At 44.2% G+C, this 23,539-nt stretch overlaps 1 protein-coding gene across 1 annotated transcript; it reads left to right on the plus strand.

The window, feature by feature from the left end:
- Window positions 1–6,729: 6,729 nt before the first annotated feature.
- On the plus strand, window positions 6,730–22,260 carry dph3 (diphthamide biosynthesis 3). Its single transcript, XM_068032873.1, has 3 exons — window positions 6,730–6,990; window positions 13,387–13,461; window positions 20,999–22,260. The coding sequence occupies exons 1-3, from the start codon at window positions 6,883–6,885 to the stop codon at window positions 21,065–21,067; spliced, it is 252 nt and encodes an 83-aa protein (XP_067888974.1). The 5' UTR covers window positions 6,730–6,882; the 3' UTR covers window positions 21,068–22,260.
- Window positions 22,261–23,539: the final 1,279 nt, after the last annotated feature.

The raw sequence follows: 23,539 nt of genomic DNA on the forward strand, positions 1-23,539 counted from the left end.
TTAATGTTAAACCTGCTGTGTTTTGAGCTCCCCTTTGGTGAATCCTTGTTCACCGCTTTCCAATTATAAGGCAAGGAAATTAGCACAAACAGGCCTTCTTAGGTTTAAAGAATAAATGTGAAATATATTAAAACTTAAATTTAAACTCTAATTCGGTTAACGCCTATGTATACACGCCACGCCCCATGCTAGCATGCATACGCTATACGCACATACAAATAGAGACAGAAAAGAGCAGAAGAAAAAATAAAGTAGAGAGGTTTGAGGCAATATCGGAAGAGTTTGTTGTTACTGTGCTTCGAGCTCACTGTCGTCCTTTTGTAGGTTTTCATTGGGGCCCAGTATTCTTTTTAAATCTTGTTCACTGTAAGAGACTTTTCTCTGTTGGGGTTCATGTGTCTTCAATGGTTTCCGAAGCTGGTGAGAGCGAGATGAGAGCAGACAGGAGAGAGGTCTTTTCAGTCCAGGAGTAAACAGCTTTCTGAGTTCAAAAACTCTGTGGTAAGTTCAAATTCAAAAAACTCCAACAGCCAGTTAGTCAGTTGACTAAACTGGTCTGACCACATTCTCTGTGTATTGGAGAAGCAGGGACTGGTTCCTTTGTTCCAACAGTGTCTGCTAGTTTGCAAAAAATGTTTTTCCAGCGAGGGGCCTGGCAATTCCTTGTGATAGGCCCTCATTTCTTCCCAGCAACAATTTTAAGTTTTAATGTTCATGTGGCGAAATAATGTGTGCCTCATTCTTGGCAGGTGGGGTCCTGCATGACACCTCCACACCCAGGGGAATGAAATGCGATTTGAAAAGAAACAGCACATTTCTTTAAAAGGTTTGAGAGAAATATAAGATACAGAAAGAAAAAAACACGCATTTCACTCATTCATTTCCATTCATTCATTAGTCTTAAAGCCTATTAAAATTGTCTTTTCTGGGTGCCAGTGCTGCCTCAATTTCCCCTTTTTGGCATTCCAAAGGGGGAGCTTTTCATCCGTTTGCCCATTGCCATGACTGCCTAGGGGTTTGTTCATGTTGAGGGAATGTTTTTTCCGGGAGAGATCGTAGTGGGTGGGTCTATCCTGAACTCTGAGTTATGCAAAGACTTTTGACCTCAGGGGATGAGTGGTTGCCTTTTTCTCTGACTGGGGGAGGTCTCTTTATTACTCTCCCCTTTGTTCTCTGGGACACACCTACCTGCAGGTATTTGTGCAGACTTGACTGCACTCTCCTGTGGCACTTCGACTACGTGAGGCATCACCCTCACAGTTTCTGTGCCCCCTAGAGGTCTCTCTTTATCTCTGCAGGTTTATGTAACTGCTATTAGGGATTCTGCTGGGGTGCTTCTAGCGTCTGCATTTACATTGGAGGATGTGGGGTCTATCTTTTCACATTTTTCCGGGTTGGCTGACCAGACAGTAGGGGCTTTCATCCGGGATTCCTCCTGGACTTCCTTTAACCTGCCCTCTTCGTCACTTTTCACCCTTCTCTTTCTAAACTTTTGCCAGCCGTGTGCCTGCCTGTCCCCTTTTGTTCTCGGCGGGGTTCCCTTACAGTTCACCAGCTCTCGGCTGGAGTGTCCTCCGAACACCGGTACAGGACTTAGGGGTTCACTGTAGGTTGGGGTTTCCCCTCAACCTGGCACATGTGGCAACTCCTGCAGTGCTCCACCACATCTTCATGGAGTTTTGGCCAGTCAAACTACTGTCTTATGCGTGTTTTGGTCTTTCCTATACCAGCACGTACAGCCACTGTAGTCTCGTGGGCCCTTCTTAATATTTCTCCCTGGTATCTCTGTGGCACCACTAACTTGTGAACTACTGTCCACTCCTTGCTCTCAGGTCTGTGAGGAGAACTCCATTTCCTCATCAGTACCTCACTCTTTCAATAGTAGCAATCAGGGACTCCCTCTGCTTCAGGTTCAGACTGGGCAGCCTGTGCTAACTCTTACAATACTGGGTCGGCCCGCTGAGCCTCAGCTAGAGAAAATCCATTTAACTCATTCCCAGGGTCTCCTAACTTTCCAAAGAAAGTCTCGGACAGGCGGACCACATGATCATCTGCATGCAGTGCCAATGTGTCCTCTGCGGGAGCTGTCTTGATCATGGCCTGATCCACTACACATTCAGGGAAACTGCAGGGAACCGTCTCCTGCCACTGCCTTGTCTCTCTGACTTCCTGAGTTCTTTCTTTCACTACTGGGGTGGGGTGGGGGGAGGGGGGGGGGGGCGCTACGGCCTTCATCCCTGCCAGATCATTACCTAGGAGCAAGTCAACCCCGTCCACAGGCAAACTAGGGACAAGCCATACGATCACCGGTCCCGAAACTAGGTAGCACTCCAGGTGCACCCGGTATACAGGTACATACACAGCCTTCCAATACCATTCCCCACCATTTTGGTGTTCACTGCACTCTCTGGGGAAAGGTCAGGCCTTTTCACAGTAAAAGCTTATACACACTACTGAGTCAGCGGCGCTTGAGATGGCTTGGCCATGTGAGCCGCATGGAAGATGGCAGGATCCCCAAAGACACATTGTACAGCGAGCTCGCCACTGGTATCAGACCCACCGGCCGTCCATGTCTCCGTTATAAAGACGTCTGCAAACGCGACATGAAATCGTGTGACATTGATCACAAGTCGTGGGAGTCAGTTGCCAGCATTCGCCAGAGCTGGCGGGCAGCCATAAAGACAGGGCTAAATTGTGGCGAGTCGAGGAGACTTAGTAGTTGGCAGGAAAAAAGACAGAGGCGCAAGGGGAGAGCCAACTGTGCAACAGCCCCAACAAACAAATTTCTCTGCAGCACCTGTGGAAGAGCCTGTCACTCCAGAATTGGCCTTTATAGCCACTCCAGGCGCTGCTTCACAAACCACTGACCACCTCCAGGCGCGTATCCATTGTCTCTCGAGATAAGGAGGCCCAAAAGAACACAGCCTTCCAATACCATTCCCCACCATTTTGGTGTTCACTGCACTCTCTGGGGAAAGGTCAGGCCTTTTCACAGTAAAAGGGATCTAGTAGCCCCTGCGTCCCTGAGAATCACTGTGGGCTTGCTTGCCCCATTCGAGGGGTAAGGGGTTACTTTCCCTTCAGATACAAAACCCTGATAACTTTCAGGAATCCTATCAACTTTTCCTGCACTGGCCATAGTAAGCTTCCTGGGTTGCACTCTTAATGCAGTTAAAGCCACAGCTTGTTCTGCTGTGCTTTGCATCAGGTCCCTGTCTTCACTGAGCGGGTGTACCCCGATTAACCCTACCGGTTTCCCCTTTAGATTCCAGCAGTCAGCTTTCAAATGCCCTGCTTTATTACAATGGAAGCACAGAGGTCTCCGGGTCTCACTCTTGCTCACAGCACCTTCCTTTTGGCTGGAGGAGGCCCCCCTGTGTCTCTTGCTTTCCTTTCTCTTCCAGGACTGCCTGGGTGGATATCATCTTTCCACCCTTTGTCCTTTTCAGATTTGTGAGAGTGATTAGGAAAGATTCTCCCCTGGGAAACTGACTTGTAAATTAAAGCAAATTCATCGTCCAGAACGGCTGCTTGTCGGGCTCCCTGAACCTGCTGCTCCTCTACATGGGTCTTTATTGAGAATGGGAGAGAGTTTTTAAATTCCTCTAACAGAATTACTTCTCTGAGAGTCTCATAGCTCAGCTGAATTTTAACAGCCCTCAGCCACTGGCCAAAAGCCAGCTGCTTACTTCTTTCAAACTCCAGATAAGTTTGATTAGCTTGCTTTTTGAGGGTTCTAAACCTTTGGCGATAGGCTTCAGGTACTAATTCATATGCTCTGAGGATAGCATTTTTGGTCAGTTCATAATTTGATGAACTCTCATCTGGCAACAAGGAATAAACCTCATGGGCTTTTCTGGTTAGTTTGCTTTGCAATAAGAGAGACCAGGTCTCAGCTGGCCATTTTAACAGCTTTGCCAGTTTCTCAAAAGACACAAAAAACTCTTCCACATCTTCCTCATTGAAGTTTAGAATTAATTGAGTGAGTTTTAGCAATTTTGTAGCGAGCCCCGAATTCTGCTCTTCCATATTGGCTATGCTTGCACTGGGGTTACTCTGTCACCCCCTAGTTAACTCAAGCAGCTTCAAGTCCCTTTCATCACATTCTTTCTGGAATATTCTTTCTCTGTCTCTCTCCTGCCTTTCATTCTCTTCCCATTCCTTCTGGAAGGCTCTCTATTTCTCTGTCTCCTGTCTCTCTCTATTTCTCTCTCTTTCCTTGTCTTCTAATTCAACTTTCCTTTGTTCCAATTGTATCTTTGCTTGCAGTACTCTGTCTGGATCTACTTCTAACACTGCTTCTGCTTCTTCAGGTTCAAGGGAAAAATGGTTGGCCACTCGCCTTAGGAGTTCAGACGTCCTTGCCATGTACAGTGATCCCACACTGCTCAGCCATTTTTCTCAGCTCCTCCATAGACAGTGCTTTTAACTTATCCCAAGTTACTTCACCCTAGCTTGGGGAGCTACTCGCTTCAGTTGCAGACATGTTAGTATTCAATCACATACAACCACAAGAAATCCTGTATTAATCTTGCTCTTTTTTTTGATTGGGAACAATTTGGCTTCCCACTTCCAATTTGTGGGTGGGTAAAATTCCGGATGCTAGCACACAAATTTCTGCTATGACCTGGTGAGAAAGGTGTCTGGGGGTCTTTCTCAGCCTTCATCTGGTCTTATTGAAACAGGGTTTAATTTTAAACACACTGTGTTTTGAGCTCCCCCTTGGTGAATCCTCGTTCACCACTTTCCAATTATAAGGCAAGGAAATGAGCACAAACAGGCCTTAGAATCATAGAGTTATATAGCACCTTCTTAGGTTTAAAGAAGAAAAGTGAAATATATTAAAACTTAAACTCTAATTCGGTTAACGCCTACGGATACATGCCGCGCCCCACGCTAGCATGCATACGCGATACGCACATGCAATTAGGGACAGAAAAGAGCAGAAGAAAAATAAAGTAGCGAGTTGAGGCAATATCAGAAGAGTTTGTCATTACTGTGCTTCGAGCTCACTGTCGTCCTTTTGTAGGTAATCTTGCTTTTCGTTGGGGCCCAGTATTCTTCTTAAATCTTGTTCACTGTAACAGACTTTTCTCTCTTGGGGTTCATATATCTTCAATGGTTTCCGAAGCTGGTGAGAGCAAGATGAGAGCAGACAGGAGAGAGGTCTTTTCAGTCCCGAAAGCAAACAGCTTTCTGAGTTCAAAAACTCTGTGGGAAGTTCAAATTCAAAAAACTCCAACATGTGACTAAACTGGTCTGACCACGTCTTGTGTATATTGGGGAAGCAAGGACTGGTTCCTTTGTCCCAACACTGTCTGCTAGTATGCAAAAAAAGTCTTTCTGGCGAGGGGCCTGGCAATTCCTTGTGATAGGCCCTCTTTTCTTCCCAGCAACAATTTTAAGTTTTAATGTTCATTTGGTGAAATAATGTGTGCCTCATTCTTGGCAGGTGGCCTGCATGACAACCACCCTCGTCAGCAGCGAGTTCCAGGTCATTACCGCTTGCTGCGTAAAGAAGTTCTTCTTCACATCCCCCTGCATCGCTTGCCCAAAATCTTAAATTTATGTCCCTTAGTTCTTGTACCATCAGGTAATGGGAACAGCTTTTCTTTGTCTACGTTATCTAAACCAGTAATAATCTTGTACACCTCTAACAAATCTCCCCTCAATCTCCTTTGCTCCAAGAAGAACAACACCAGCTGCTCCAACCTAACCCTGTAGCTAAATTCCATCATCCCTGGAACCATTCTGGTAAATATCCTCTGCACTCACATGCTTCCTGAAGTGTGGTGACCAGAACTAGATGCAATATGCTAGCTGTGCCCTAACCAGTTTTATATAGGTTCAGCATAAATTCCCTGCATTTGCATTCAATATCTCTGTTTATTCTTTGAAAATCTGCAGGGCTTTGATCCCAGCCAAAGTCTCAACCTCAGCCTGCCAGGAACCTCTGCCACAAACCCTGCCACCGTATCATGCACCAGGAGCAGGTTCCATATTTTTCAACACAAAGAAACCAGTACAGCACCTCTTTCGGGCACCCAGGACAAGCTAGACCCCATGGGTGTCATATTTGCTGGCCAGCTGTTTGTAACACTTTGTTTCTGCAATATACTGGCTGCTCAGCAGATCCCAAAGGGATGAGGAATCTTGTGGCCCGAGTCCGCCCGTCATGCCTCCTCTGATTGGGGCTGACAGAGATTCTGTTGCAAACAAGGCACCCCTTAAACTTACAGCAGGAGTCAGTACTTGGCTTATCCCAGATTTGCTGACTTTTCATGACACTCCCACTTGACGCCTGCTGGAGTGTGCCACAAGGTCTGGAGATTTTCAGGGTGAATCAGAAATGAAATTGTCACTTAGTTGAAATATGCACAAAGGAATATGATTGATGAGGCTTTTTAGATACACAAAACTGCACCAAAAATAAAACATCCTTTCATGGGTGGATGTTTAAAAATGCAGCTCAATTATCTTTAATGCCCTGTCTTTTATTGTCCAATTACAGGCTTGTTTCACAACCGCCCTGTGAAGCGCCTTGGAACATTTTACTACGATAAAGGCGCTATATAAATGCAAGTTGTTGGTGTTGGGACAAGATCACGCTTCAGACAAATATAAAAGCAAAATACTGCAGACGCTGGAAATCTGAATTCAAAATAGAAAATACTGGCCAACGCTGTTTTCTGTCCGCGCATGCGCGGTATTGTCCTCGCTGCTAGGTCGACAGTCAGAGAAAGTGATTGGACGGAGCGACGCGCAGGCTCGTCCCACAGGTCCGAGAAGGTGAGGCGCAGGGCCTGAATCAGACCGGGAAAGAGTTGGACACTGGAAGTTGGAGTGGGGTGAGGGAGACGGGACCGTCAATGATCAGCCGCCATGTCTGTGTTTCATGACGAAGTGGAGATCGAGGATTTCGAATATGACGAGGAGACGGAGAGTTATTATTACCCGTGTCCATGTGGGGACAAGTTCATCATCAGCAAGGTGGGAGCGACTGAGCGAGCCCAACAGTTATACTGGAAACCAGTAACAGCGAGTTGCTTTCAATAAATACAATAATCTAACCCACCCACTAACTGGCATCGCGGCTTTAACCGATCTGACTGGTAGTGAATTAAATAACACCCCCACTTAACAATTAATTGATGCTAGTGAACTAACCTCCTTAACGTGATGAAAGTAAGACATTTTGGTTCGTGGGTAATTATAATAGTTAGCGCCCAGTAAAGTATCTTGTATTACCAATGTTGCTGATTTACTGGACTGTATATATTTTATACAGGAGGCTCATTGTGACTGATGTCGTTGTATCCAAAAGTCTTCTCTAAGCATATAGATAAAGGTGAAAGGAGAAATGGGGCTGATAGGAAATTAAATGGGGATTTACACATGGAGGCAGAGGGCATGGCTGAGGTACTTAATGAATACTTTGTATCTGTCTTTACCAAGGAAGAAGATTCTGCCCAAGTTATAGTGAAAGAGGAGATAGTTGAGACACTGGATGGGCTAAAAATTGATAGAGGTAGGCTGGCTATAATTAAAGTTGCTAAGTCACCTGGGTTGGATCTGATGCATCAAAGAATACTGAGGGAAGTAAGATAGAAATTATGGAGGTACTGGGCCATAATCTTCCAAACTTCCTTACATAGAGCAATAGTGTCAGAGGACTGGAGGGTTGCAAATGCTACACCCTTGTTCAAAAAAGGGGGTAAGGATAAGCCCAGCAACTACAGGCAAGTCCGTTTAACCTGGGCAAAATTAAGTCACGTGGATAACTATGGATTAATTCAGAAAAGTCAGCATGGATTTGTTAAGGGCAAATCGTGTTTAACTCATTTGAGTTTTTTTGATGAGGGTAATGCAATTGATGTGGTGTACATGGACTTCCAAAAGGCATTTGCAAGTACAGTACAACAGGCTTGTCAGCAAAATTAAGAGCCCGTGGAATAAAAGGGACAGTGGCAGCATGGATACAAAATTGGCCAAGTGACAGGAAACAGAGTACTGATGAATGGTTGTTTTTTGGACTGAAGGAAGGTATATAATGGGGTTCTCCAGGGGTTGGTGTACAGGGCACAGTTTCAAAATTCACAGATGTCACAAAACTTGGAAGTAGTGTGAACTGCGAGGAAGATAATGATAAACCTCAACAGGACGCAGACAGGCTGGTGGAATGGCAGACAAGTAGCAGATGAAATTTAATGTAGAGAAGTGTGAAGTGATTCATTTTGGTAGGAAGAATGAAGGAGAAGCAATATAAAATATAGGACCATTAACATATTGTTTGCCTTTGCTCTGTGACCTTTTGGTCAGCTATGTGGCCTGGTCCTATCTACACCTTCTCCTTTGTTATCTCTTGCCCCACCCCCACCTCACTTGCTTATTATCTGTGACTTTTCTAATATTTGTCAGTTCCGAAGAAGGGTCACTGACCCGAAACGTTAACTCTGCTTCTCTTTCCACAGATGCTGCCAGACCTGCTGAGTGATTCCAGCATTTCTTGTTTTTATTTCAGATTTCCAGCATCCGCAGTATTTTGCTTTTATAAAATATAGGATACTATTCTAAAGGGGGTGCAGGAGCAGAGGAACCTGGGGGTGTATGTGCACAGATCATTGAAGGTGGCAAGGCAGGTTGAGAAAGTGGTTAATAAAGCATATGGGCTCCTGGGCTTTATAGATAGGGGCATAGAGTACAAAAGCAAGGACGTTACAATAAACCTGTACACAACACTGGTTCGGCTTCAACTGGAGTATTGTGTCCAATTCTGGGCACCACGCTTTAGGAAAGATGAGAAGGCATAGGAGAGGGTGTGGAAAAAATTCATGAGAATGGTTTCAGGAATGAGGAACTTCAGTTACGTGGATAGATTGGAGAAGCTGGGGCTCTTCTCCTTGAAGAAGATTTGAGAGAGGTGCTCAAAATCCTGATGGGTCTGGACAGAGTAGATATGGAGAAAATGTTCCCATTGGCAGAAGGATCGAGAACCAGAGGACACTGATTTAAGGTGATTGGCAAAAGAAGCAATGACCACAGGAGGAAAAAGTTTTTTATGCAGTGAGTTGTTAGGATCTTGAATGCACTGCCTGAGAGTGTGATGGCGGCAAATTCAATCATGGCTTTGAAAAAGGAATTGGATAATTATCTGAAGAGAGAAAATTTGCAGGGCTGCTCTGATTAGGTGGGGGAGTGAGATTAGGAAAGTTTGTCGTGCAGAGAGCAGGCACGGACATGATGGGCCGAAGGGCCTCCTGTGCTGTAACCATTCTGTGATTCTGTATTATAAATTGTAGTTGTTCGGGTGCAGCAAAAGCTTATGTTGTATTTCAGGTTTTTTTTCTTATTGACCTGAAGTTTATAGAGTCTGTAGGATAGGAAGCTGAGTGGAGTGGGAAGATGGGCAAACTAGGCCAGACGAAGGACGCCAGGGGCAACAGGAGATTGGACATGAGATGCGTGCAAGGGAGGCTCACAATTCCCTTACATATTCTCATTTCCTTTGACCTTTACTGCCCCATGTACGTAGATGAAAAAAAACCTACCTTGATGCAGCCATATTGTCACCTTCCTTCAGGTTGCTTGGACTTATGGAACAGAGCAGATCTAAGTGAGGCTCCGGAGTTGACCCCTCACAGCATTTTCTATCACCTCCCACCTTTTCATAGAGGCTGGAATGCAGAGAAGGGCCAAGTCCTTGACGGAAGATCAAGGGAGGTAGTCTATGCTTGGCAACAGCAGTTTATTTACATTCGCAAAACAGACTGCCATTGCATGTGGAGCATACATTCACCCATGAAAACCTCGTGATTCTACTTGCACTTCTTAATTCTCTTACGTGAACTCCTATGCAGTTCTCCCCCTGCATTGGCAGTTGATGTAGAGGCTAACTGCTGATCTTGCTGCCCCACAGCTAGGATTGGCCTTGGCCGTCATCCTCTGGATGCCTTGGGCCTGGAGGGCCCTGACATGCTGAGGGCCTTCTTCACAGAACCAGTATGGCCCTCTCAGCAGGGATGTTGGATGAATTTGAGACACTGGCAGAGGGGAAGAGAAACTGTTGCACACGCCATGAGCACCCTGAGAGGAGCCCCAGCTGCAGGAGGTAACCACTACTCCTCCCAAGACAGACTCTGCCTCCCTCCTGACCTCATCAGTGCAGAGGACCTGGTGGTGACTCGAGGTCCCCTCCCCCTCTCCTTGCCACTGTTGCCTTGCACCCATGGTCAGGACGAGGGGATGCAGGTCTGCACGAATGTCCTGCAGACACTGGGCTGAATTTTACAGGCCTCCTAACGTCGGGATTCATGGCGGGGAAGGCGGCAGAAAGTGACTCCGGAAGAGGGCCACCAGCCGCTCGGCACCGGAACCCCAATTAACCTATTTAAATAAATAAGCCGCCGCCTTCCGCCCCTCTGCAATCTTCCTGCCGCTGGCTGGCACTCCCACACCTTCGCATCCCCGTCCAGGGATACGAGGCGGAACACTTGTGGGTAGGGGGAAGGAGATATGTTTCTCAGTGTGGGAGGTGCGGGAAAGGGGTCAAAGTAACATCATTGGTGTCGGGGATGGTTGTAAGGGTTTTAGGTTCGGTTTTATGCACGTTGGGAGGGGGAGGGTTAGGTGGACAAGCTAAGTGTTCTGTGGGGGTGAGGGCAAGTAATCAATTTAATTATTATTGAGGGTGGGAGAGGGGCAAAATGTATTTAATTTTCTTTAATCGCTTTTGCTTTAAATATTTAAATTTAACAGTAGGCTCAAAGCCCTTAAAAAATGGCATCAGTACCTGCACACAGCTGGCGCCATGGTCGGGGACGGACAGCCTGCCCCCTCCACATGATCCTACTGCCCCATAAAAAGATGAGAACAATCCACAACATTGTTTGTTTTGTATAAGAATTATTTATATTCTGCAAGCTGGGATGAACCTCATTTGCCGTTCTTTTTGGGCAAAATGTTGTGCAGAGGATTACAAGGGGAGCATTTTCAAACCGCAAGCTCAAACCAAGCATCACATCAAGATTGGGGGCGGGGCGGGGGGAACGGCCCGCCTTGGCTATTTAAAGGAGTCGCCGCGCTTAGGATCACGGCGGCTCTGCAATGTATACTCCGCACAGGTGGGCTGCCGTTGTTTTCGGCGGGACTATAAAATTCTGTCCACTGTGTGCTCTGCTGGATGTGGCTGTCTAGGAGAGCTGCCAATCTCAATGGAGGACACTGCTCGTACACCAGTCAGAAACAATATTGAGCTCAAGACCTGGATGGACTCCTCCATTGTCTGTGCTTGGGCCCACATTGCCTCTGGCATCTCTTCCAGATGTTGCCGAACCTCTTGCTGCAACTGCAGCATTTCCCATGATACTGCTGACACCAGAGGCATGTCATGAGCCTGGCCTCCCACAGCCCTCCGACTGTTGGAGACCTGGGTTGTCGCAGCCTCCATCAGCTGCTCAGGGACATGCATGCTGTGCTCACTAGCTTGTGTGGCCTGATCTGGACTAGAGGGCAAACCCACCGAAGTGCAAGTATCTTTGCTGGTGGAGGGTGCAGGAGTTTAGGGTGCCGATAGACCCTCTAGGCTCCTTCCTCCCCTTTAGAGGTGGCAGGCACCCTGGTGTGGCACTGCTTGACTTGCATGAGGTGAGAGATGTCAGGGTCAAGGGCCTCCCCTCCCGGCGTAGCACACACCTCAAAGATGCAGAGCCCTGGTCTGTGCTGGATGCCTGATGAACAGCAAGGCTCTATCGCTGCAGCCTTGTGTTCCATGGCATCCTTACTCACTGACTGTCTTGTGAAGCTGCCCCTGCCAGTCTTTCTGCCGGGCTCCTGTGTCCAGCTCCCTGGCCTCCTCCTTTATTGGTATTAACATGTAGAAGTGGCAGCCCGATGTCAGTCTTGGCTCACTTGCTATGTTTATGTGCTATCTTCTCCTGCAGATGGAGGGAGGCAGATGTTAGTCCCCAAACAAGATCACTCCCAAGGCCTAGACTGCCAGCAGTCCAGTTGCCACTGACAGGCCCACAGAAGTATGTAATCCCTTTCCAGAGACCTTGCAAGATTGATCAATGAGAGGGGGCCTCCTTTCATGGCCACCTTTCCATGCCACTGTCCATCATCTTGCAGCCCCAGACCCTTTTCCCACTTCGGGGGATGGGGGGAGGGGTGGTTTTATCCCTCTCCTTCCAGCGCAATGTCCTGCTTTGCTAGATTCAAGGCCCAAGAGGATGAAGGCAATAAAAGGTACTCATTTTCGCAGCCCGGATGAGGCTGTTGAGCCGTTTGCGGCACGGTATCCATGTTCACAGTGACCCCACAGCTGCTAACCTCCACGATCTGCAGCCAGGCCTGCTTGGTTTGACTCCAAGGTCACCTCCCGTCCCTTGAAAACAATATTGTCCTCCTCCCTTACAGCCTCCAAAAGCACCTGGAGGGAGGCATCAGAGAAGTGTGGGGCCAATAGGGGTCTCTTCTCAGTCATCTCACTTTATGCAAGAAACTCCTCCTCTCAGGCCTTGAGCATGCAGAGTTCAATGTAGGGCTGGCAGCCCTTTAAACATGGCGCCAGGACCTGCTGAGGTGGCATCTGATGGCGTATTCCATGCCTCCGATCCTAATCCCAAGCATGCTTTGCCTTGCATCTGCTTCCAGGACTGGCGTCTGCATTATAAAATTCAGCCCATTAGATCTGTTTGGCACTAGCATTTTGAATAGCTTTTTAAAGGTAAAGGAAATTGGCGATGGGGTTGAACTTTGCAGAAGTGGTGATGATTGGAGAGTCAAAGGCTGAGCAGCTAGCAGTTTCAAAATGTAATTGTAGGTTAAGTGACTTGGGAGAATGTTTTTCCCAGGGTGGTCACCAAGGAAGCGGTTAACAAATACAAGGAAGTGGTTGGGGATTTTCTTGTCAATCATCAAAATCACAGCAGGCAGCTATGGGCGATAGTGAATTTGAGGGGGGAGGTGAGATGGTACACAGCAAGGATTTTAAAGGAAGAGTGAAATGGGATACGATGCTAGAGGAATGGATGATAAACTGACATGTGACTTTGTGATAAGGGCCATATTGCTGTGGAACTGGTTTGGGACATTGGTGCAAAATATAAACAGGTAAGATTATTGTGGGCAAGGAAAGGAGAAAAATGATTTGGGAATCCCAGTCTCAATCACTTTATTTTAAATGTAAGCACATGTGGACAAGGACAAGATCAAACTTGTCTGCAGCACTTTCCTCTCCCCTCCCAAGTTCATAATCTTGGAAGAATGATCACTAAGGAAGGATCTGTAGATTATCAGCCCTGAAGCCATTACCCCAGCTGAATCCGTGCATTTGAGTGGTGGAGGAAAATTGCAAGGAAAATAAAATTTAACTTTGATATCTTACAGGAAGATCTGGAAAATGGGGAAGAAGTTGCAACATGTCCAAGTTGTTCTTTAATAATCAAAGTCATTTATGATAAAGTAAGTTGACATTTAGTTGCCTTTTAATTTGATATTTAGTACTTGACCATTTCTCCAATTGGAGAATTAGTGATTCAGTCGACCCGCACTATTTGTGCTATTGATCTCAGATATAACCTCATCATAGCTTTTTTTCATATGCCATATAAAACATTGCAGTGGGAGTCTTCTAGAATCCTAGAAGCCTACTATGCAGAAGAAGCCACTTATTTGGCCATCACGTTTGTGCTGACTGGGAAAAAGCTATCCAGCCTAACCCCACTTTCAAGCTCTTGGTCCGTAGGTTTTTGGCACTTCAAGTGCATAGCCAAGCATTTTTTAAATGTGATGAGGGTTTCTGCCTCTACCACCCTTTCAGGCAGAGAGTTCCAGACTCCCACCACACCCTGGGTGAAAATAAATCCTCCTCAACCCCCCTCTAATCCTTCTACCATTTACTTTAAATCTATGCACCCGGTTAGTGACCTCTATGTTAAGGGAAATAGGTCCTTCCTATCCACTCTATCTAGGCCCACGATAATTTTATACATCTCAGTTAATTCTCCCCTCAGCCTCCTCTGTTTCAAAGAAAATAACAGCCTATCCAATATTTCCTCATAACATACGCCAGTCCTGGCAACATACTCGTAAACCTCTGTACCCTCTCTAATGCGATCACATCCTTCCTGTAATGCAGTGACCAGAAATGTACACAGTAAGCTAGCTGTGCCCCAACTAGTGTTTTGTACAGTTCTAATATAACCTCCCTGCTGTTGTATTCTATGTCTTGGCTAATAAAGAAAGGTATGCCTATGCCTTCTTGACCACCTTATCTACCTGTCCTACCTTCAGGGATCTGTGGACAGGCATTCCAAGATCCTTCTGTTCATCTACACTTCTCACTATCCTACCATTTATTATGCATTCCCTTGCCTTGATTGCTCTCTCCAAATGCATTATTCCACATTTCTCCAAATTGAATAACATTTGCCATTTTTCTGACCACCTGACCAGTCCATTAATATATTCCTGCAGTCTACAGCTTTCTGCATCACTATCAACCACACAGTCAATTTTTATATTGTCTGCAAACTACTTAATCATGTCCACCTATATGTAAGTCTAAATCGTTGATATATATATGTGGAACTCCATTTGGAAACAACCTTCCAGTTACACAAACACCGGTCAACCATTATCATTTACTTCCTGCCACTGAGCCAATTTTGGATCCTACTTGCCACTGCCATATGGGACCTTGTAAAAACCTTACTAATCCATGTAGGCTACATCAAACATGCAACCTTCATCAATCCTCCTTGTTATCTCCTCAAAACTTCAATCAAGTTAGTCAGACATGACCTTCCCTTAACAAATCAATGCTGACGGCCCTTAGTTAATCCATGGCTTTCTAAATGGTAACTTCTGAGGGACAGTATAAATTTTCTAATAATTTGCTCACCACTGAGGTTCAGCTGATTAGCCTGTAATTACTCACTCTATCCCATTCTTTTTGAACAACAGTACAGTAGTAGCAGTACACCACACTTGTAGACAGAGAGGATTGGAAAATGATGGTCAGAGCCTCTGATTTCTTCTTAATCGCTCTGAAAAGCCTGAGATACATTTCATCTGGGCCTGGAAATTTATCTATTTTCAAAGCTGCGCAACCCCCTTAATATTTCCTGTCACTGTTTATCCCATCCAGTATTTCTCTCCTGCTTAACTACAATGTCTGCATCATCACCCTCTTTTATGATGACAGATGCAAAGTATTTATTAAGAAGCATGCCCATATCTTCTGCCTCCATTCACACATTGCCTTTTTGGTCTCTAATAGGCCTTACTCTTTCCTTAGTTATCCTCTTGCTCTTTATGTATTTATAAAACATCTTTGGGTTTTCCTTGATTTTACATGCCAATATTTTTTCATGCTTTCTTTTGCTTTCCTAATTTCCTTTTTAACTTCACCCCTACATTGACTATACTCCTCTAGACTTGCTGTAGTATTGAGCTCCCGGTATCTGACATAAGATGACCTTTTTTGCTTTATCCTACCCTGCATGCTCTGACACCTTGGGAGGTGGGGCAGGGGGTCTAGATTTGGGAGCCCCACCCTGTTTATTTGTGGGAACATATTTGTTCAGAACCCACACCATCTCCTCCTCGAATGCCTCCCACTGCTTTACCTTAAAGTTGTTGTTAAATCACATTTCAGCTTGGTAAAATAGGATTTTTAGGGGTCTTGAGAGGGTGGATGTGGAAAGGATATTTTCTCTTGTGGGAGAATCTAGAACTAGGGGTCACTGTTTAAAAATAAGGTGTCACCCATTTAAGACAGAGATGAGGAGAAATGTTTTCTCTCAAAGGGTCATGCGTCTTTGGAACTCTGTTCCTCAAATGGTGATGGAAGCAGAGTCTTTGAATATTTTTAAGGCAGAGGTAGATAGATTCTTGATAAGCAAGAGTTGAAAGATTATTGGGTAGGTGGGGATGTGGAGCTGAGGTTACAATCAGATCAGCCATGATCTTATCGAATGGCGGAGCAGGCTCAAGAGGTCGAGTGGGCTACTCCTGCTCCTAATTCATATGTTCGTATGTTGGCCTTTCCCCAATTAAGAACTTTTAATCCTGGTCCATCACTGTCCATTTCTATACCAATGCTAATTCTAACTGAATTATGATCACTTTCACCAAAATGCTGTCCCAATGATAGCCCTTCATTCCCCAAAACCATGTCCAGAACTGGGCTTGCAACATACTGGCTTAAAAAAAAAGGTTCTCCTGAATGCATTTTAAGAATTCTGTGACCTTTATACCTTTTACACATTCTATCCTAGTTAATATTAGAGCAGTTGAAATCCCCTACTATTACTGCCTTATTATTCTTGCATTTTGCAGCAATTTGCCTACATTATTGCTCTTCTATCTCCCTCTGACTGGGTACACTCCCAGCAGTGTTTTTGCTCCTTTTTTATTCTTCAGTTCAACCCATATGACCTTACTTGATCCTTCTAGCATATAATCCCTCCTCACATCTGTAGTTGTTTGTTTAACCAATATTGTGAGCCCACCCTCCTTTTTTTGTCTTTCTATCTCACCTGTAACAGGAATGTGGAGCGGCCAATCCTGCTGTTCTTTAAGCCATGTCTCAGTAATAGTTATACCATATTTCCATGTATATTTCTGGGCCCTCAGCTAATCTCTTATTCACAAGACTCCTTGCATTGAAGTGTATACTATTAAGCACTGCCAAACTCCTTTGTTTTCTCTGCCTTTTACAGTTGCTTCTAATTCTCTGCCTTCCATTTCCAGCTTTGTTTCTCTCCCTTCTGAATTGGTTTCACATCTCTCCTGTCAAGCTAGTTTAAACCGCACCCCCCATCAGCACTAGCAAACTTTCCTGCAACAATATTGGTTGCTGCCCTGTTGACGTACGACCTGTCTGACTTGTGCAGATCCCACCTCTTCTAGAACTGGTCCCAATGTCCCGGGAATCTAAAGCCCTCCTTTCTGCACCATCTCTCCAGCCATGCATTCATCGGCTTTATTCTCTTATTTCTGTACTCACTAGCATGTGGCACTGGTAGTAATCAGAGATTACTACCTTTTGGGGTCCTGCTTACTAATTTCTTCCCTAAAATTTGCCTGCAGGGCCTCATCCCTCTTTCTACCAATGTCATTGGTACCGAAATGGGCCATGACTTCTGGCTGTTCATTCTTCCCCTTCAGACTTCTCTGCAGTTGCTCAATGACGTGCTGGTCATTGGCACCAGGGAGGCAGCATACCATCCTGAAATTACACTTACGGTCACAGAATTGCTTGTTTGTTCCCCTAACTATTGAATGCTAATCACTATTTCTTTTCTGACCTCCCTTCACCCTCGCTGTGTAGCTGAGCCACCTCATGGTCATGCGGACCTGGCTCTGGCTGCACTCCCTGGAGGAACCATCACCCTCTCCAGTCGTGAGCAAGATGCACTTAGGGGCAATGATCCCTCTAATTTCCTTTTGTTGTGCACAGGCATTTTCTTGCACTGTGCAGCCTGTTTAAGATTGGCGGCACCCGCATATGCACACATCTTACAGGGATTGCTGCTGGTGTGTGGCCGGTATGATCCCTGCACAGTAACTTCCAGATCGCCGCACAACAGCGCATCTACACAGATTAGAGGAAATGTTGCTATGGGGACTTGTGCACTACCTGCCTGGTTGTGCTTGTCCATCTAGCAATCAGCCATTCCCTCTCTGCCCACACATCTTAATCTGCAGGGTGACCACTTCCTGGAATGTGCTATCCACGAAATTCTCAGCCTCACGGATGCACTGCCGTGATGCCAGCTGTTGCTCAAGCTGCTGCGGCTGATGACACTTCCTGCACATGTGGTTGTCCAAGACACACGAAGCATTCTGGAATCCCCACGTGGCACAGGATGGGCATTCAGTGGGACTGAGGTGCCCTGCTATGCCTCTATTTATTGGACTACTATCTAAACTCACCAGATATAAACTTAAGACTTCTTCCTGATCTGAACATAAAAACACTGACCAGCTACTCATCAATCACCTACCTCTGGGCTCCCCGATTCCTCACCACTGCTCCTTGTGTTGTGATGTCACTTTGTGATTGTTTTTTTGTGTCGTTCACCTCGCTCTGCTGCTGCTGCTCTGCCGTGCTTTTGTTTAAATCCTTGGGACCGCTCCCATGGTGCTCTTCGCTCTCCTGACACTCTGCTGCTATTCTGCCGTGCTTCAGTTTTAATCCTTGTGACTGCTCCTATGGAGCTCCTGCCTCTCTGCTGCTACTCTGTCATGCTTCAGTTTCAATCCTTGGGGCTCCTGCTGTGGTGCTTCTCTCTGACGGATGCAATATATAAACTATTCAGGAACAATTCTGACCCAATTGCAGCTTGAAATTATGAACCTGCTAGCCCATTAAATAAAGTCTAATCCATAAGTATAGACATATTGGAAACAATAGAACTTCCACAAGAACTTCTTGTCGTGAAGATTCTGCAGTCTTGAGATGTCTGTATATGCGCGATATGTGAAAGCTTCAAGTAAGAATAGAATCCACATATACTCATCAGTGGAAGATTTTATTACTGTAGTCTGTAGCTCTTGCCCACCGTCTATCAATTAATACTATAGAGTCAGTTATACAGCACAGAAACAGGCCCTTCAGTCCATCATGTCTGTGCCGGCCATGATTCCAATTCCAGATTCCAACCACCCTCTGGGTGAACAAAATTTTCCTCAAATCCCCTCTAAACGTTCTGCCCCTTACCTTAAATCTCTGGTTATTGACCCCTCCACTAAGGGAAAAAGTCTCTTCCTATCTAACCTATCAATGCCCCTCATAATTTTGTATACCTCAATCATGTCCCCCCCTCATCCTTCTCTGTTCTAAGGTAAACAACCCTACTCTTTTCAGTCTCTCTTCATATCTGAAATGCTCCAGCCCAGGGAACATCCTGGTGAATCTCCTCTGCACCCTCTTCAGTGCAATCACATCCTTCCTGCCCAGAACTGTACACAGTACTCCAGCTGTGGCCTAACTAGCGTTTTACACAGCTTTGTTTGCACACAGGTATATTTTGAAAATAATAAAAGTTATATGTGAAAACAGTTACCTGATCATGTGCTAGTTAAAAAAACATTAACTATCAGGCATTACTAATGACCAATATGAATGTTCATTATTGGCCCATAATTGGCAAAATAATGTTGAGGCGAATGACCCACCATTGAAATGCATTGAATGGTGTGAAGTTCCTGTACTTGTCACATCACTTCAAGTCTAAGGACCCTTTTGTTGATTATAGCCAACCAACCCCTCTGACACTGAAAATTATCTGTAATATAAATGGAATCTCATTCCTTCACGTTTTAACTGGTGATATTAGTCATTATGGCACAGAAGGGGACCATTCAGCCCATCGAATCCATGCCGAAAAAAATCAGACAGCATCTGTCATGCGACAGATTCGAACTTGCAATGAAGTTGATGCTGTGAAGTAATCAGTGAGCTAAAACTTATGCCAAAAATGTGAAATTAAAAAAAATTCTTCCTTTGTCTTTTTTTCCCTCTTTCCCTTTCTCTTTCAGCACCTGATTTGATATTGAATTCACTTTGATTTATACTTCCTTTTTTAGTTCTTGCATTGCTAATTTCAGAATTCTTCAATCTTATGGATACACAGTTGCTCACGCTTTCATTCAAGTCTCAGATGCCCAGCAATGCTCATTTGCACATTAGCAGTTTGCACTTTTAACAATTTGCCATGTGACAACCTGCAAGGGCCAGTCTGCGGTTAAATGCTGTTAGATTCACTCCTGCAGCAAATTATGGGCTCAGCAGTTTTAGCTCAGATAATGAAGTAAGGTGGTTGATACAAAATAAGTTCTGATGAAGATAGTCCTTTGGCCCATTTAATTCTTCCAGAATGCCACTGCAACTGTATTCCTGACAAAGCATCCAACTGTGCAATTTGTTCATTGTCCAGGCCTCCATCAGCTGTCTTCTATTCATTGATGCCGATAACCTGCCCAGCCATAAGCCCTTCTTAACTCTAGGGAGGTTGGCATACACCCGGGCCTTTCCTAGCTTCTTCCTCTAGCCTTCCCACCCCCTCTTGAACAAAACAAAATTGTATATGCTACGGATTGTTCCAAAACGATTTAAGGTCTGACAGTTTTATACAAATACTCTCTGAACATTTATTATACATGAAATGATCGGACGATCCAAAATAGAGATTGCTTAATCTTTCTGAACTTATTTAATGCTGAGACCCTGTGCACATCTTCTATGTACCATCTCACTTTGACAGCTTTAAGTGCAAAGGGGGTCAACCCTTTACTCAGGACTGACTTCCCCTTTTTTTTTTACTCCCTACCCCAGCTCAAACATGTGCCTCTTTCTCATCTCAAATCAACTTAACAAGTTCAGTAACTCAGAATTGTATGCAAAATGGTAAAGACAAAGTCAGACAGATAGTTTTTTAAAAAAAAAGTGGAAGTATTCAGTCCCAAGACCATTTGGATTAAATTGGAGCACATCCGACACCTTGACCTTATGGTAATGTCAGGAGGATTCTGTGACTCAGCGTGTACTCAATATGTCCTTGGAGAGAGACCTTACCTGAAGTTTTTTGTCACCACTTGCACTTAATGTCTATAATAAATTTTGAGTCAGCTCTCCGTTGGCGCTGCAACGGGGAAAGGAGGAGATAGCTTCTGGGATATAAATCTCTAAGCTGTCATCATTATTTGTTAGCTTCTGAAATTCTCATGTGATGGATCCCTGGAGGCAGTGTAGCCTTTCTACTGTTTTTTTTTTCAGTGGCTGATTTTAAATCAAATTCCATTTTTATTTCATTGCATTAAGAGATTTTTAGACAATGCCTTCAATAATTTGCATTTTTCCATGAAAATTGCAAATAAGTGATCTTGCTACTTTCGCAAATCTCTGCCAGTACACACCATCAAAATGTTTGTAGTATATATTGCATATTTAAAATGTCTTATCTGAAATCTTAATTTATGTTGATTTCAGGACCAGTTCATGTCTGGAGAAATAGTGGAAATGGTGACTACAGATAAACTGGAAAAAATGAAATGCTGATTGCTAAGACTGCATAGCTCTGATGAATACATCAGACGTCTTCTACGAAGGAGTGATAATTGAATCAAGATGTACATGGAGATGAAATCCAGTAACTAAAACTAAGAGATGGAGTTGTAGTTTACACAAGCTTTGGACTAGTCTCACTGACTGCTGATTCATTCAGTTTTATATGCAAATTACAATCCACCACCTGTGGTAGAATAAAATCAACAAACCATTATTCATTATATGCTGTTGTAAAGCTTCACCCAGCACCCTTATCTTGTGCTGGGTGAAGCACAAGATAAATATTAAACTGGGATTCTCCCTAAGAAAATCAGACAGGATAGTGGATGTTATTTGCTGTTCTTGTTTCTGGCTGTCATTGCTTGAGATTGAAAAGCTCTTGCTGAATAAGATTTCTGTAGTTTTAAATTTACAGTTTAAAATTGGAGTATTGCCAACGTATCTATTTTAAGCAGGAATATATAACTGACGCTCTGAATTGATTTGGTTGGGGAGAGTTGTTTTGAACTGTTACTCCAGAGGATGTTGACGAGGCACTGTGCAATAGTGTATTTATTTTAAAAATAGTTCTGGAACATCAAAATACAAACTATGGAAAGATATTTCAGTTTATTGTATAATCCTTGGGTGAAATTATTAATTGCTAGTGAAGTTCAATAATATTTGGTATATGCAGATATCCTTTCACAGGTATAATAGTTCCATATATTGACAATACTGAAGATTCAGGTGACCATCTCGAGCATGACTAGAGACAGACTGAATCATTGGAACTAATTACTAATGCTACATTTGTCTGTAGTGGGCTCCTGACCTGGTATTTACAGTAAATTGTAAAATCTCTTGGAGTTTTTACCCCCAATGGAGGGTATACTGGAGATCACACCCAAGAATAAATTGATTTAAAATGGTCTTGGCCACTATCTCCACAATTCTTCTGATTTCATTTTTGATCATTTTAATAAGTGAAATTTACTTGTTGAAATTGTGTTGGCTTACATTTGGGGGATTGTGACAATAGTTGAAAATGGGTTTGGTTCCTAATTTCTATTGACCCGAAGTAAAAAGGTGGATGACAAGATCAGTTTTAAAGCAGACTTGTCAATCTTGATGTGTTTATCATTATGATCTTTTCAGCCTTTTCTGTTTTTAATGCAATATTTTATTAAACAATTTTTACTTTATTTACCAATGAGTTTTTTGTTTATATCTGAAAGGTGGCACTAGTCAACGTCACAGATCACAAGATACTTAAAGGTAAGAAAAACATTGGCCCTGTTGTGGGCTTCCCTTGTCAGAAACTCTCAGCTCTAGGTTACCCCGTCAGTGATTTGGCTCTGCAATCCCAATTTGGAATAACAAGGCTTTATTATAGCACTAGCAGCGTCAAATCTGTCATGCTAGGCCCCTGCCTGCCAAGAATGAGGCACATTAAATTTGTCATGAACATTGATTTTAAATTGTTACTGGAATTAAGAAAGGACTTGGTAAACAGATCAGCCGTGGCTGGAGAAAAATATTTGCATATTAACAGACAGTGTTTGGAAGGACAAAGCAGCCATTCCTGACACATTCAACCCACAATAGACTTTTGATCACCAAACGTTGAAGGTGGGGTGCTTGCATTCCAGGTTGCCTGCTAAGATGGCCGAACACACAAACGGACATGGTTAAACCAGCTAGTCACATGACTAACCTGCTGGGCAACCTGAGTTTTTTGAATTTATACAAACAGTTTTGGGCAGAAAGCTCCTGGACTGCGAAAATCTCTCCTGTCTGCTCCCATCTCTTTCTCTCAAACCTCTGAATCCACTGAAGACAGATGAACCCCAAGAGAGAAAAATCTCCTACAGCGAACAAGGTTTAAGAAGAATACTGGGCCCCAACAAAAGGCAAGATCTACCTACAATCAAGGACTCTACAGTGAGCTCGAAGAACTGTAACAACAACTCTCAGATATTGTCTCAAACCTTTCCACTTTATTTTTCTTTTCTGTCTCTATCTGCATGTGTATCGCGTATGCATACTAGTGTGGGGCGCAGCGTGTGTCTGGAGGCGTCAACCGAATTAGAGTTCAAGTTTAATAAATTTCAACTTTTATTCTTAACCTAAAAAAGCCTGTTTGTGCTGGTTTCTTTGCCTCATAATTGGAAAACGGTGAACAAGAATTCGCTAAGGGGGAGCTAAAAACAGTGTGTTTAAAAATAAACCCTGTTACAGTAAGACCTGGTGAAGGCTGAAAGGGAACCCCAGACCTCTTTCTCACCTGGTTGTAAGAAATCATACACACAGAAAGAAAGCATTTATAAAACACCTTTCATGACCACTGGACATCCCAAAGTGTTTTAAAGCCGATTAAATACTTAGTCGCTGTTGTAATGTCGGAAATGCAGAGCAAATGGCAATGTGGTAATGACTATATGATCTGCTTTTTTTTAGTGATGCTAAATGAGGAATAAATGT

The sequence above is a fragment of the Heterodontus francisci genome, chromosome 6 (genome assembly GCF_036365525.1).
Source record: "Heterodontus francisci isolate sHetFra1 chromosome 6, sHetFra1.hap1, whole genome shotgun sequence".
Taxonomy (NCBI): Eukaryota; Metazoa; Chordata; class Chondrichthyes; order Heterodontiformes; family Heterodontidae; genus Heterodontus; species Heterodontus francisci.

Coding starts and splice junctions, on each gene's coding strand:
- dph3 (XM_068032873.1), top strand. CDS start 6,883: ATGTCTGTGTTTCATGACGAAGTGGAGATCGAGGATTTCGAATATGAC. Junction 6,991..13,386: donor ACAAGTTCATCATCAGCAAG/GTGGGAGCGACT, acceptor GATATCTTACAG/GAAGATCTGGAAAATGGGGA. Junction 13,462..20,998: donor TCAAAGTCATTTATGATAAA/GTAAGTTGACAT, acceptor TGTTGATTTCAG/GACCAGTTCATGTCTGGAGA.